The sequence below is a fragment of the Macrobrachium rosenbergii genome, chromosome 55, assembly GCF_040412425.1.
Source record: "Macrobrachium rosenbergii isolate ZJJX-2024 chromosome 55, ASM4041242v1, whole genome shotgun sequence".
NCBI classification, from domain to species: Eukaryota; Metazoa; Arthropoda; class Malacostraca; order Decapoda; family Palaemonidae; genus Macrobrachium; species Macrobrachium rosenbergii.
The window spans coordinates 68774035-68787662 of NC_089795.1; the positions used below are offsets into that span (position 1 = coordinate 68774035).

Genomic DNA, 13628 nt, shown 5'->3' on the forward strand with positions numbered 1-13628 from the left:
TGGTCTTATATTAAGGTATGAACATCCTCCTAGGAATGTTAGCTGATTGCAAGCAAATCTATCCCAGTGATATGATACCTATTTCAGTAGTAAAATACATTTGTTACTCTTCGTTCAATCAGTAAAGAATAGACCTACCTCAAGATTGTCCACAATTCTCCTCCAAGACAAGACTCCATAAGCATGTACAAATACTTGCGATCCTTGAATGTCTTGTACAACTTAACAATGAAGTCGCAATTTGCTGCCATCATGATCTCTTTCTCTGACATTATGTGTTGCTGCTGTCTTGTTTCAACAATCTGTTACACACATAAAATGAATAAAATACTATAAAATATTTACACATCTGCAAAGCAGTTCTACAGCGAAAGATGAAAATATAGACACCACCCTACTTACAAATATTCACATATACAAACAAACGGGATCGCAAATTAAAATTGTGTTCAGAGCACTTCCATTTGCTACCCCTAATTTCAAATTTTGTTTTGTGTGCCTATTCTATACATACAATACTGTACGTACATATTGTGGTTTCATAATGAACTTGAGCAGGCATGAAGAATACAGTAACCAACTTACAAACAATTCAACATACAAACGGCAGTCTGGAGCGTGACTCGTTTGTAAGTAGGGTGGGGTTTGTACAATACTTTACATATATAAAAGCCAATACTGAATGACCGATTTGACCCAAATTCATAGAAAATGACAACAAAGACTTCATGGATTAAGAGAGAGAGAGAGAGAGAGAGAGAGAGAGAGAGAGAGAGAGAGAGAGAGAGAGAGAGAGAGAGAGAGAGAGAGAGGAGAGAGAGAGAGAGAGAGAGAGAGAGAAGAGAGAGAGAGAGAGAGAGAGAGAGAGAGAGAGAGAGAGAGCATCATCTTGGTTCACCTCCCCTAAATTTATTTGATCATAACCAAGTGTTGACTTACAACCACACTTCCAAATATCATGTCTCATCACAATATCCTATTACATAACATGTAATTCTAAACATATCTGTTTTGATCTAACTAACACCCCTTCAACATGAGGAGAGATGAATTCCAAATTAATGTTTTGGCTAAGCTACACACTAGAGATCTTCTGTTTGATACCATACTTGAAAATGTTCCTTAACATGTGCACTTTTACCCCAATAACACCATCCAACCCCCTTAAGATCAGGTGAAATGATAATTTTTGGAAACTAACTGATTGATTTGCGGCTCTTAAAACTGGCGTCACACCATATAGGTTATTGACGCCAATAGAACCATTAAGTACAAAAAATTTACATTTTGAACACAAACAATGAGAAGTTTTTACTATAACAATATTAAAACTACCACACCTAACATGAAAATAATCAAATTAACACTAACTTCATCTTTTTTTAGGCTAGATGCTTATGTCTGCATACAGCAATAGCTCCACTACACTAAAGTGCAGAAGAGGTAATAAATTAGAGATAATAAATTATATGTCTATTTTAAAATGCATGATAGTTAACTTGACATTAAGTGAAACCGATACCTTTCCCAACTGATACCTTTCCCCATTATTATTGTTATCACTGGAAATCAACACACAATAACATACACAGCATAAATTTCTATCTCACATTTGGATCAAACCATGACCTCTAAAGTGAAAGGTGAGAGGGTTACCAACAGATCACAGGGGCAATTAACATAATTGGAACCAAAGCACTGTACTTGAACAATAGTGCCTAAGAGGAAAATTGAGCAGGTTGTGGCCACCTGGATTATCATTGAGTTGAACATACCTCCTAATCGGCTGCGATTCAATAGATGGCATTTAATTAGCATGAAGTTCTACTGTGTGAATATGATGGATAGATGTGAAATAGATACAAAGTCCTATTTCACACTGGGATCAAACCCAGGACCTCTCCAGTACCGAGTGAGGGCACTACCATAAAAGTTAATGGAGTTGGAAAGATGTCAGACCCTAGGGACTGTACTTACACAATACCTAAGGAGTTACCATGGCAGGCTGTTCGCCTTGCATACGATAACTTGGCACGTGATAATAAATTCACATGCACAATTCTGTTCAAGCCACTCCAAAAATACATCATCACCTGATCTTCCTCAATGTACCTTGGGGCTCTATGAGTATTTTAGAACTAAGTACAGTATACTGAAGGAGAATTTACTGAAATATAGGAAGTTCTTAATAACAGAAGTTATCCTAAATATCTTTTATATAAGTGTATGAATATAGCCAGCCAAGGAAACCTATAATGCCCACTTACAGAGAAAAATGTATCCATAAATAATGTTTTGTCTACCTACTTATGGGGCTTTTGAATATCCATTTTTGAACAATCTAGACCTATGGCTACCTTAAAATGCACAATGAGAAAGAAGGACAATTAAAAAGTCTGTGAAACAGTAATAAATAAAGAATAACACTTCATAATGAAAATGATTTTATATGGGCCAAACATCTGAATGCATATGCAAAAACTAACCAGCAAACAATGCAGTTTTCAAATGCCTTACAAATAATAGTATTTCTAATAGCACACTAACTTCTAAACTTCTTGACTACTTTGCATACGCTTACCACTACATCCTATTTGAAAGAATACTGTATATCACTAAGAATAGAGCTATTGTTATAAACTTTATATCAGGGTACAGGATTACCATGTCCATTACAGAAAGCAGTACAAAAAACTGAAAATACAGCAACACCATAACTGAAGGTACAGTATTCTCTAGCCAGTCTGATTATCAGTAAAATTGGGAAAGACCATCATTATACAAAATATTAAAACTAATTTTAAAAGAGTAAAGCAGTAGTAATGAACATGCAAAAGTGACAAAATGTAAAAGAATGAGTACTGTATTGAGTAAAATTCGAAAAAAGTAGTACCGGGCATAATACAACTACTTCAGCATTTGGTACGAGACATAATATACTGTAGTGTACTGTAATTATATCAACATTTGGCTTTTAGTATTTTGTACTTTTTCATGAATCATATTTAAACAGATTACAACTCCATATGGAACATTTAGTTTGCACTTACTTGGCTCTTCTTCATCTGCTTAAGAGCAAAGGACCGACTGGAGTCCCCAGCAATTTGCACTAACTCAACACGGCCAAAACCACCAACACCAAGAGTAGCAATTTTACGTAGGTCTGTCAGTTTTATGTTTGTGAACTCTTCATTCAGTCTGTGAAAGCAATTAAATATAAAATAAATAAAAATGATAAAGATTAAGGCTAAAAAAAAAAAAGATTACATAACATGAAAAATTTTCTATTACTATAAAATATTGCAGTATTTTTAATGCAGCTGATTTAATGCTACAATATGCCAGTTAACAGTTTTCTGCCAGTAGCGAGTTTAGTTTTCTCATTTAATCTGGAGTTTTTCTCCTACTATGAAACTTGGAATATTCAGAATTTCAAAATTAAGTAATGAATGAACTTGAGTAGCAATGGCATGACATTAAAGTGATGAGGATTAACAGGTTTATGTACCAATGAATTAAATTAATAAGTTTCATTAGCATTGTTTTAACCTAACAGTAACAATAACTAAAACAATCACTAAACATAAACTTCATAAGCTACAGAAGCATTTTAAGAATATTTACCATATGATTCAACTAACTTCTATTCTCTCTAAATATTATGCAAATTCCAAAAGACGATGTGTGCACCTTCAGAAGGTATATACATAAAAAGACTTACTTCCTTCTCGTTTTGTCGACTGTTCCATGACGTTGTTGAATTTCGTCCAGATTGCCAATAAGCTGTTTGAAGGACTCACGATCGATAACTAAGCAAGTAACACCATCTGGATCATCTGCAATTATGTTGGCTGTACGGATGTCCTCTCTGAAATGGTTGTAAGATCAATATCAAGATGATGAAGCATGCCTAAAATATGTTTGATTATAGTTCTATTGAAAATAATGAAATATTTCCTACCTAAGAACAAAATGGGAGTACTTCTTGACTATACACTCACATACAGTACATACTTCTAAAACTGAGTCAGATGCAATTTCAATTCTCATGACAATGCAGGAACATCAACTGATACTGTCTCTCTAATTAAGTGATGATTAAAGTTTATTCCTCCCGCTAAATACAAAAATAATTACTTACCCCTGAAGTGCTTTCTCTCCAAAGAATTCGCCTTTCTCTAGATACCGAATGTGTTTCTCATCCAGAGTTCCTTGGTTTTTCATAGTCACCCGAACCTGGGGAGGAAAAATCCGGTGAGAGGAAATCCGTGCTAAAGTTAAACATAAGAAACACAATCCTTCAAAAATGAAAAGGCGCTCACATCGATGTGTTGGGAAAACTTGCTCAACTTTAAAAAATTAACAAATGGTTGATATGCAATTTTAACTAGAATCTTTTTACTCTCAACACTACAGGCAAAACGATTCCTCTAGCAGTCACTTTTTGTTTCTAACAAATATACAATGCCTACAGTATGTGAACCAGGGTCATTTATATTATTTTTCCTCAGCAGCCAAAAGTAGCACTTGAAGAACTGCACTTTCTTTCTCACTATCCATATTTCTGACATCCAAATACATTTGTTATTGCCACGCAATCGGTTTGGTATAGATCAAAACGAACAGCGTTTAAGCAGTGGTTCTTCCCCTGTACAATTTATTTTAAACATTTCATCTTTTCAGACAAAACTTATCTTGGGTACAACACTGGAACGAACAATGGGTAAAAGGCATAGGAAGGAGAAACTGTGTGTCGGCAACTGTCAGGACCTGGTCCTCTGGAAGTCAACTGCAAAATTTAAGTGTTTACAGATGCTCTAGGAGCTTAAATACGAGCGATGAAAATGAAATACCTTTTTGCATTTAAAAGCTTATTACTGTGCAAATAAGGCCTTAGATATGGAGTTTGAAAGGAGCAAATACTTGGGATAATACCATAACATCTAACATAAGGAAATAGGAGTTTTAATTTTTTCCTTTAGATTTCATTAACTATGTTATCAAATTACAATATTAAATGGTTGCCAATTCAAGGTGATGATTAAACCTTGATATACAGTCCAGTACTTTAATATTTCACGCTGATATAATCGGTGAAGTAAAAACTGCTTATAAACTTGTGTAGCAAAAGATTTTTTAAAGCAACAGAACAGGTCCCTAAAGTCAGTTGTGTACAGTGTAGGCATAATTACAATCTTACCCTTACACAGAGGTAAACTGAACAGCAAAATTCCATGTCAGACATTTACCCCACATTAACAGAGAACTTTTAAAAGTCTCCGACTATAGTGAAACAGTCTTTCAATAGTTTTTATTTATTTATTTATTTATTTTTTTTTGTTCAATTAGAATAAAGCATGCCGCAATCCGCAACCTCTAACGAATGGCAAATAATATAACTAATTTTGTCGCCCTTTACGGGAGCCACAATAAAACTTAGCCCGTTAAAATTCCTTACCATACCAGTACGTCACGCATTATTACGGCCTCTAAAAAGTGACTTAATGAGTGTTGAGAGGAGTAAACTTGGTTCGTTAAATTAAGCCCGGAGTGTGTATACTTCAAGTGCAAAAGCTACAATTCTCTACCTCCCTTTACACGGGACAGTTTCCAGTTGGTGAAATTAGAAGTAATAAAAAATTACAAGATTAAAATAAAATTGAAAATGTTCACCTACCGCAGAGATGCTTATGAAACAATTTAGACAACGTAAAGGCACACACAGTTCGCAGCTTTAAAAGCCCATCAACTACCTTCTATCGGATTAAAAACACGATTTCTTGCACACACAACAAACACAAAATACTCATATAAACTTATTTGAAAAGGACAAAGTTACATTCAGTACTCTATGACGACTTTTATATTGAAAAATTCACTGATCTCTCATGATCAACCAAAGTCCCCCCCCACCCCACCCACACAAAAAAAATGAAATCTGCTCTTTGGTTTACTTTAAGTGCTAAATAAATGATTTTATTGAAAATAAAAATTTGAAAGATTTGAAATTGAAATTAAATAAGATTAGGAGAAAAAGAAGTCAAACTCCTAATTAATTTCAAAGTCATACAACAGTGGTTCTCAAACTGGGGGTAATCACCCCTGTGGGGGTAACGAAGCCATTTCTGGGGGTAACGAGGCACTTTCTAAAAGTAATAGTTCTTTGGAGTTAAATTCAGTAAATTTATAAATAATAATTAATAAATGAACAAATAAATTAATAAATAATACAGATATTTTAGTAAATGACAAACAATACCATGTTTCCCATTAATATTGCAGCAATATATCTTTATTTTCTATTAATTACCAAAGAAATAATGCTTTAATTCCAATTTGTAATAAAAGGAACATTGCTTTAAATTTAATTTTTTGTCAAAGGAATAATGTCTAAAATCTGAATTCTTTATTTCTTAAGACTGGTATAAAAGTAAAATTAATTTCTCACATATAAAATGTACTAGAAATTAAGCATTAAAATATTTTTTTCCTTTTATATAACTTCACATAACTGAAGAGGAATGGGGGGGGTAATGGTGGACATCACACAACTGGCGGGGGTAATGATACCACAAAATTTGAGAACCAGTGTTCTAAGGCTTTTTTCATGTAGCCTCATTACTCTCGGCTACCGGCATAACCCCTGGTTACTCTACGAGCCTGCCTCTTTGTCCTGCACATTTATATGAAACGGAAGTTATAATTTAGGATATAATGTGTGTATATACCAATATATATATATATATATATATATATATATATATATATATATATATTATGTGTGTATAATATATATATATAATATACCAATTATATATTATATATATATATTATATATATATATATATATATATATATATATATATATATATATATATATATAAAATTGGTATATACTGTACACATACAAACAGCATCGGTATTCTAATTTGAACCATTCTTATCACTGTAGCATTATGCACGAAGTTAAAAATGTTTAATATTTAATGTCTGGCCTCAACTGACAAACAATTGGAAAAACGTCACGATTAGGCCTGAATAGTATCATCATATCTAGTACACTCATAGTACTTCATTAATTCAGGTTCTCACACCTATCGTGTTCCCAAATCAGACTTCACGATCTACTAGTTTCAATATACACACGTGTTATGTGTATGCATACATGTATGTATGTATGTATAAATTTGCACACACGCTATATATATTTATGTGTATGTATGTATAAATATATATATACACGATATATATATATATATATATATATAATATATATATATATATTATATTATATATATACATATATATATATAAAATTTATATACACATACATATATAAAATTTATATATACAATTTTGATGTATGTATATGTTCATTTATTACATTTTTTTCTGTACAGGTATGCCTAAAAGTTTCAGGCAGTCTTCACAATCTCGAAAAGCGTAAAAGAAACACCGACCGAGCTAAGACCAATACCATGTACCATCTCTCTTTTACCATAAAACCAAAAATTCAAGGTAGTGAAGATTTAGTGAAGATTTACAGAGAGTGAAATAATATAATAGAAAACTAACAGAAATCTGGGCTCAAAATGTTAGCAAAGAAGTCTAATAAATACCACACAAATTCATAAAAGGTAATATGCATTTAGGAAAATGTTTGCCAATGCAGGACGATACTTACTCTGCCTTTACTGATGATGAAGAAAGTGTCTCCCCTGGCTCCCTGTCTGATGATGTAATCACCCTGGCTGTAGTAGGTCTGTGGAAAGAAACGTTTTAATTTATTACAACGAAGAAAATAAACAATCTATTAGAAGCAAGCCTACAGAATTTTTAGCTCTGATTTATCGTTTATTCTTTATTAATGCTTGGGAATTGCTATCATGGTTTTGCTTTACGTCTCACATTTAATCATGTTGCCAAGTCTTTAATAATTGTCAAATGCTAAACATGTCACCTGAAACAAGTGACAGTAAAACGGTTTTACCGTTTTTACATAACTTACGTGTTAAAATAATTACGGGAAAAGGCTAAATTATTCAACAGAAAGTTCAAATATCATGACACGACATTTCTAGTCCCATAACCTATGTACAGTAGGTCTCCACAGTTCATTCTAAATTACAGGTAACTGCAAACGAACTATTTGATACTTTAGTAATGTTTACCTCAATGCAATTCCAAACACATATTTGATACTTTAGTAATGTTTACCTCAATGCAATTCCAAACACAAAGTTTTTGAATAAAATGTTATGCAAGATCAACAAATACCAACCTATTTTTAATAACTTCCATCAGAGTCTGAGCATGCGCAGATGGTAAACAATGCGTCTAACCATATGGAGCAGTCCTAGCCAGGTGTCCTTACTGATTATCTTACGTAAATGCCACAAAACTGGTTTATTGACACCAGTAGCTTCCCCACACCCACCCTAATGCTTATACGGTCGGGTAACCAAAGAAAAGTCCACCATTTCAACTTACAGCTCCGAAGAGTACCCTGTTTAATCAGCAACAACAGGACGTGGACGTTTTCTCTACTTCAAACGTTTTCTCTAATTCAAAGGTATACAAGAAACAACTCATAGAACTATAATAAAAACCCACGATTTAATTATAGACTGGCAAACCTGAAACAAAACCACTACCAGTGACACCTTTAGAAGAGCGTAGGGAGGGAGCATACGAGTTCGTGATATTCTCAATCATTATTGGGTGGGCGAATTGCGTAATGTATTTGAGGGAAATGGGTTATATTTGGGCTTTCACTATTATTCACCACACTAGTAAACTTTCCCTTACAATTAGATGGGGGTTACAGCATGAAATGCTCAACACTGTGACCGACGCAAAAGAAAATAGGTGATACCGTTATTTAAAATTATACAATTGGTATTGAAAACGTCCAAATGCACGACTTCTAAGAAAAACTGTCATAGATCAAATGCACGACAACATATTTTACGTCAGGAACAACCGACAAACATTCCATTCATTGCGCCTGAAAAATCCCCATTTACAAGTCTGAACGTCCAAGTAAAAGAAAGAGTTTGCAAGGCTGCCATGCCCCTGAAACGTAGATGAGTTTGGCCAAGGAAAAACAACCGTAATTCTTCAGCGCTCAGCATCACAAAAAATCAAATGTGATGACCAATTGCTTTGATTTTATTACTTCCTAAAAGTGCTAAAAATCATTTTAATTTTGAAAGTCAGCATCAATTTAATACTGCCATATTCATCTTTTAGGAACGCCTTGCAAAACGCTGTTTTCGAAATACAAATGCAAAATAGACAAAAATTTGGTAAATTCACTTCAGTGGCCATGAAGAACGAGAAGAAAAATAAAAATGGCCGATGAAAGTGGCAATCCTAAACTCGTCCTGGTGCCACATAAAATGGCTGGCTGGAGGTATATTATGAAGTTCTCGTCCCACTATTGAAGCACTAAGCAAGGCCACGAGGGTACCTGACAAGGCACCCAGATCTCGGTCTCTCCTCCAGGAATGTTGCTTTACTTCTTCCCTTTTTTGCCTGATTGTGCTTTTTTGCCTCAAGGTCATCTTCCGACAAGAGAACGGTTGGGTTTTTAAAGAGGCTTGTTCTAAATATTGCTCGAAGCTTTAAAATATGGCATTTCAGTACCTTATCGAAATGATCCTACTGGCCCTCATTAAAACACTCCCACTAGCCTGACTGCAATAACCCCACTAGCCCAGTTTGACATCTTGGGTTTCCAACGGCCAATGCTGCATTTAACCAGGACAGCTTGCAGGACTTTACTGGAAAAAAATATTCATAAGAACTAACGCCTTCGAGGAAAAACATCCCTGAATAATTATAAAGATATTTATGGACAGTTTTCAAAACTTGTCAAGACACAACCGCAGGCATTTATATTTCGTTGCGTTAGGTACTACTCTACAGAGAAAAAATTCATACTGAGCGAGAAACCTTGATATCAACGTTTTTATAGTAATGTTTTTCCTCCGAAAAGTATGCTGCTTCCAACAACTCATTTTAATTGAAGACTCAATCTCGACACGTTTTCACAAAGCTGGATATCCTGGTAAACGATATTGACAAAACGAATATGAAATGCTATCTGGCGTTCGCTAACAGCAATGAATATTTCAAAACAGACAACATAATGATTTAGGATTTCAATAAAGGAAAAGGAAGCAGAGAAAATTAAAATAAGAAAAATTTAAAATGGAAAGCAGTGACTCAAGAAGCAGTTTTAGAATTCAACTTTGGTAGTAGCTGCGTCCCTCAGCAGCAGGGTATGGCATACACGTCAATGATTCTACTATCAATCATTTTCGTTAAAAGGTATAAGCACCAGAGTACACTGAGGTTGACTGGTACTTTTAAAACTTGATTAGTACAAATCAAGTTGCAGGATGGAAGAAAAAACGACTTGCTACTAAGGTTTTTTTTTTAGGGAGCACACAAAAATACGCACGGACGCGCACCAAAGCATAATGTAGAAGAGCTTGTGAGCACTGTGTTTTGCACATAACTGACAGGTGTCTGTCTAAAATTTTCAGGTCCTAAAGGCTCATGAAAAAAGGCATTACTGAAGTTGGCGCCGTTCTTTGGCGCAACTCCACCCTTCCCTCCTTCGCCTTCGCCACTCGTACCTTAAATTTTAGCAGCACTGTCATCCTATTGAAACAGAGACGGTGGAAATTGTATGAAGTCATTCAGAGAGAAATTGTTTTGACCTTGTACGTGTTGGTCCTTTAAAATTCCTATATATACATATACTGTATATGTATATAATATATATCTTCTTATGTCACAGCACTGACAATATACATCTCAGCAATGGAAAAGATGTCTACTTTTATTTACTTTGTGTAATAATTTGTTTTCATGTCTGTATTTATATACTGTGTGTATTATATATATATATATATATATATGTGTATATATACATATATATATATATATATATTAATATATATATATATATATATATACATATATATATATATATATATATATATATATCAGACATAGGCGCAAATTATTATATAAAGTAAATAAAAGTAGACATCTTTTCCATTGCCTAGGCATTCGAAGAGACACTCCATATTTGAAGAGATACTCCATATTAAGTGCCAGTGCTCAGGCATTCGATGAGATACTCCATATTAATTGTCAAATGCTTAGACATTCGAATAGTTATACTCCATATTAACTGTCAATCTTGACATTTCGAAGAATTTATACGGCTTACTCTGTATTAACTGTCAAGTCTACACTATAATCCACTGAGGAAATATGAGTCTATAGGTTTTTTTTTTATTTAAGGACGATATTTTCAGTCCTCCTGATATCAATCGGACGAGCATTGTACAATCTTGTAGCTGCGAACTGGGAGACTAAAACACATTTGAAGCGCGTCTTGGCTCAGATAATTTACAACCAACTTTACTTGTGATGTGTTGAACTCCATTTGTTCGCCGTATTATGCATAGAAAATCTTCCCAACGCTTTTGGACATCCAGTCTTGACGGCTTGATGAGTCAATACACTTTAAACACTAGCTGATAGGCACTTAGTTCAACCTAGTACAAGGGTAATCCCCTCTTGAGGTGCCATATCCTTTGTTAACCTTCCTGTTTATTTAGTACATCTTGCAGCTTCCTGCTATGAATCTTACATAAATTATAATAGAGTTGCAGTAGTCCACTCTATTAATGATTATTCATCAAGACATTTTTCAAACAAGGCAGTCTTCCAAGACTATGTTTAGTAACTCTTACAACTGTGAGACATTAGTCGGGTGCCCCCAAGCTATTTGAGTTTTTTCTTTCCAGCCAAAACAAATTCAGTTTTCACTTAAATTTTCATTTAAATTTTCATTTAGTTTTAGTTGCTTGAACGTCATTTTCCTTAACGCTGGTAAGAACATAATTTAAGTTCTCCATCTTGAATCTTGATTTCCATTCAGCTTTAAGAACAGACTAATACGTCTAGATTCTTTTTCTTCAAAACAAGTAAAAAATACTTAATTCTACGATTCTTTCATATCGCAATACTAATAACTGAAAATGTTTCAGTCCATACATGAACTATGAAATAAAAAGCTGCACAGAATTAAAATACAACGCGATTTCCAAAGAAATCCTTGTTACATTATATTACAAAGACAAAAACGTTGCTTATCAGTTAATCACCGAATTTTTAACGAACACAGAGCAAACTGCTATTTTGACGTTGCAATTTCCCATTCATCCTAAATTGTGACAAAACTACAAAGTGAAAGCTAAGGAATTCAAGCACTGAAGCTAAGATGATGCCGACTACAAAATTAAGTTTCCATGGAAAAGAGGGTTCCTTGAAAAAAAGAATGGGAGTACTTGTATAACCTGGAAATAACGACATCGTAGATTGAGTACTTGTATAACCTAGAAATAACTACATCATAGATTGTTTTCATCGACAGTTGTTGAATCAAGTATTTTTTTTTGCTTAAATGACGTCAGACTGACATCTCGTAAAAACTTACAAAATTTGACAAGCTCCGATTTTGCGAAGCTTACCAAATGACAGATTTTCAGGTCGATGCGATAAATAATGGATGTACAAAGCTGCCATAAATCATGCAAAGAACAGCGCGCAGCCTTTGACCTATTGCTTCAAAGCGACGGTGACATTTGCCGTCTGAAATAAGCTCCTTTGTACAACTTAACTTATCATTTTTAGGGAATTAAAAAGGACGTTCAAAAGAAAATGAGAGAGCAATGTACTGAAATACAACCTGGAACAGGAGATTACGCGAAAATATCTGAAACAGAATCATTACAATCAAAATATACGGTATGTTCGCATGAGCAGGTAATCACAAATCAATGAAATTCTTAATCGTATGTGAATATCAGAAGTCCTTATATAGTTATGATTCACAAGTATCGTGGGTAAGGCTTGGAGAGATATACTAACAAAAGCAGGTAGGCAGTCGAGTCCTACATAAATATCGAGCGTTCACTTAGAACGACGGAAGAAAACCGGTACTGGAGAGAATTTACTTGGGACGGAACAGCCTATTCTGACTAGGCGAAGAGAGAGAGAGAGAGAGAGAGAGAGAGAGAGAGAGAGAGAGAGAGAGAGAGAGAGAGAGAGAATCACTCAAGGATTCCTAAAAAATGAAATTCACAATGAAGCAAGACGAAAATAACTTTACAATGGTAATTATCATTTGACAACAGTAAAAAATGACAAATCACTATGGCTGTAACTTTTGCAAAACACCTGACAGAAAGACGCTCACGAAGCAAGACACGCTTTCGAAAATGTGCTTTGATATCTCTGGTAACGGCCAAGGTTAATGTAAGGCCTTGGTAATGGCACGCTAATATCCGAAATGAGGTGGCAGTGGATTACAGTACTACCTTACGACGAAAGAGGCCAAGCTGGTAATTAACTAAATTTACTTGCGAGACAGAAACTGCTGGATTCACGCTCAAAGAGAAACCGTGTGCATAAATCCTATCTGTGTCAAGTCTGGTGAGTTCCAGAGAGCTGATTGATCATACATGCTTCAAACAGGTCCTTTTCTTTATTCTTCGACAGTTTCTATACCCTTTTGCACCAAACACTTATTTAAAAAGGTT

General features: G+C 34.4%; 1 protein-coding gene across 8 annotated transcripts in view; it reads right to left on the bottom strand.

Moving 5' to 3' along the window:
* The window catches only part of for (cGMP-dependent protein kinase for), a 704904-nt gene that overhangs the window by 31895 nt on the left and 659381 nt on the right, over window positions 1-13628 (bottom strand). For all 8 annotated transcript variants that reach the window (XM_067098864.1, XM_067098863.1, XM_067098860.1 and 5 more), the window contains 5 exons: window positions 7685-7762; window positions 4142-4236; window positions 3722-3868; window positions 3051-3198; window positions 139-302 (listed from right to left, as the gene is read on the bottom strand). In XM_067098864.1, coding sequence (XP_066954965.1) covers window positions 139-302; window positions 3051-3198; window positions 3722-3868; window positions 4142-4236; window positions 7685-7762 — 632 coding nt within the window. The remainder of the gene's footprint in view (window positions 1-138; window positions 303-3050; window positions 3199-3721; window positions 3869-4141; window positions 4237-7684; window positions 7763-13628) is intronic.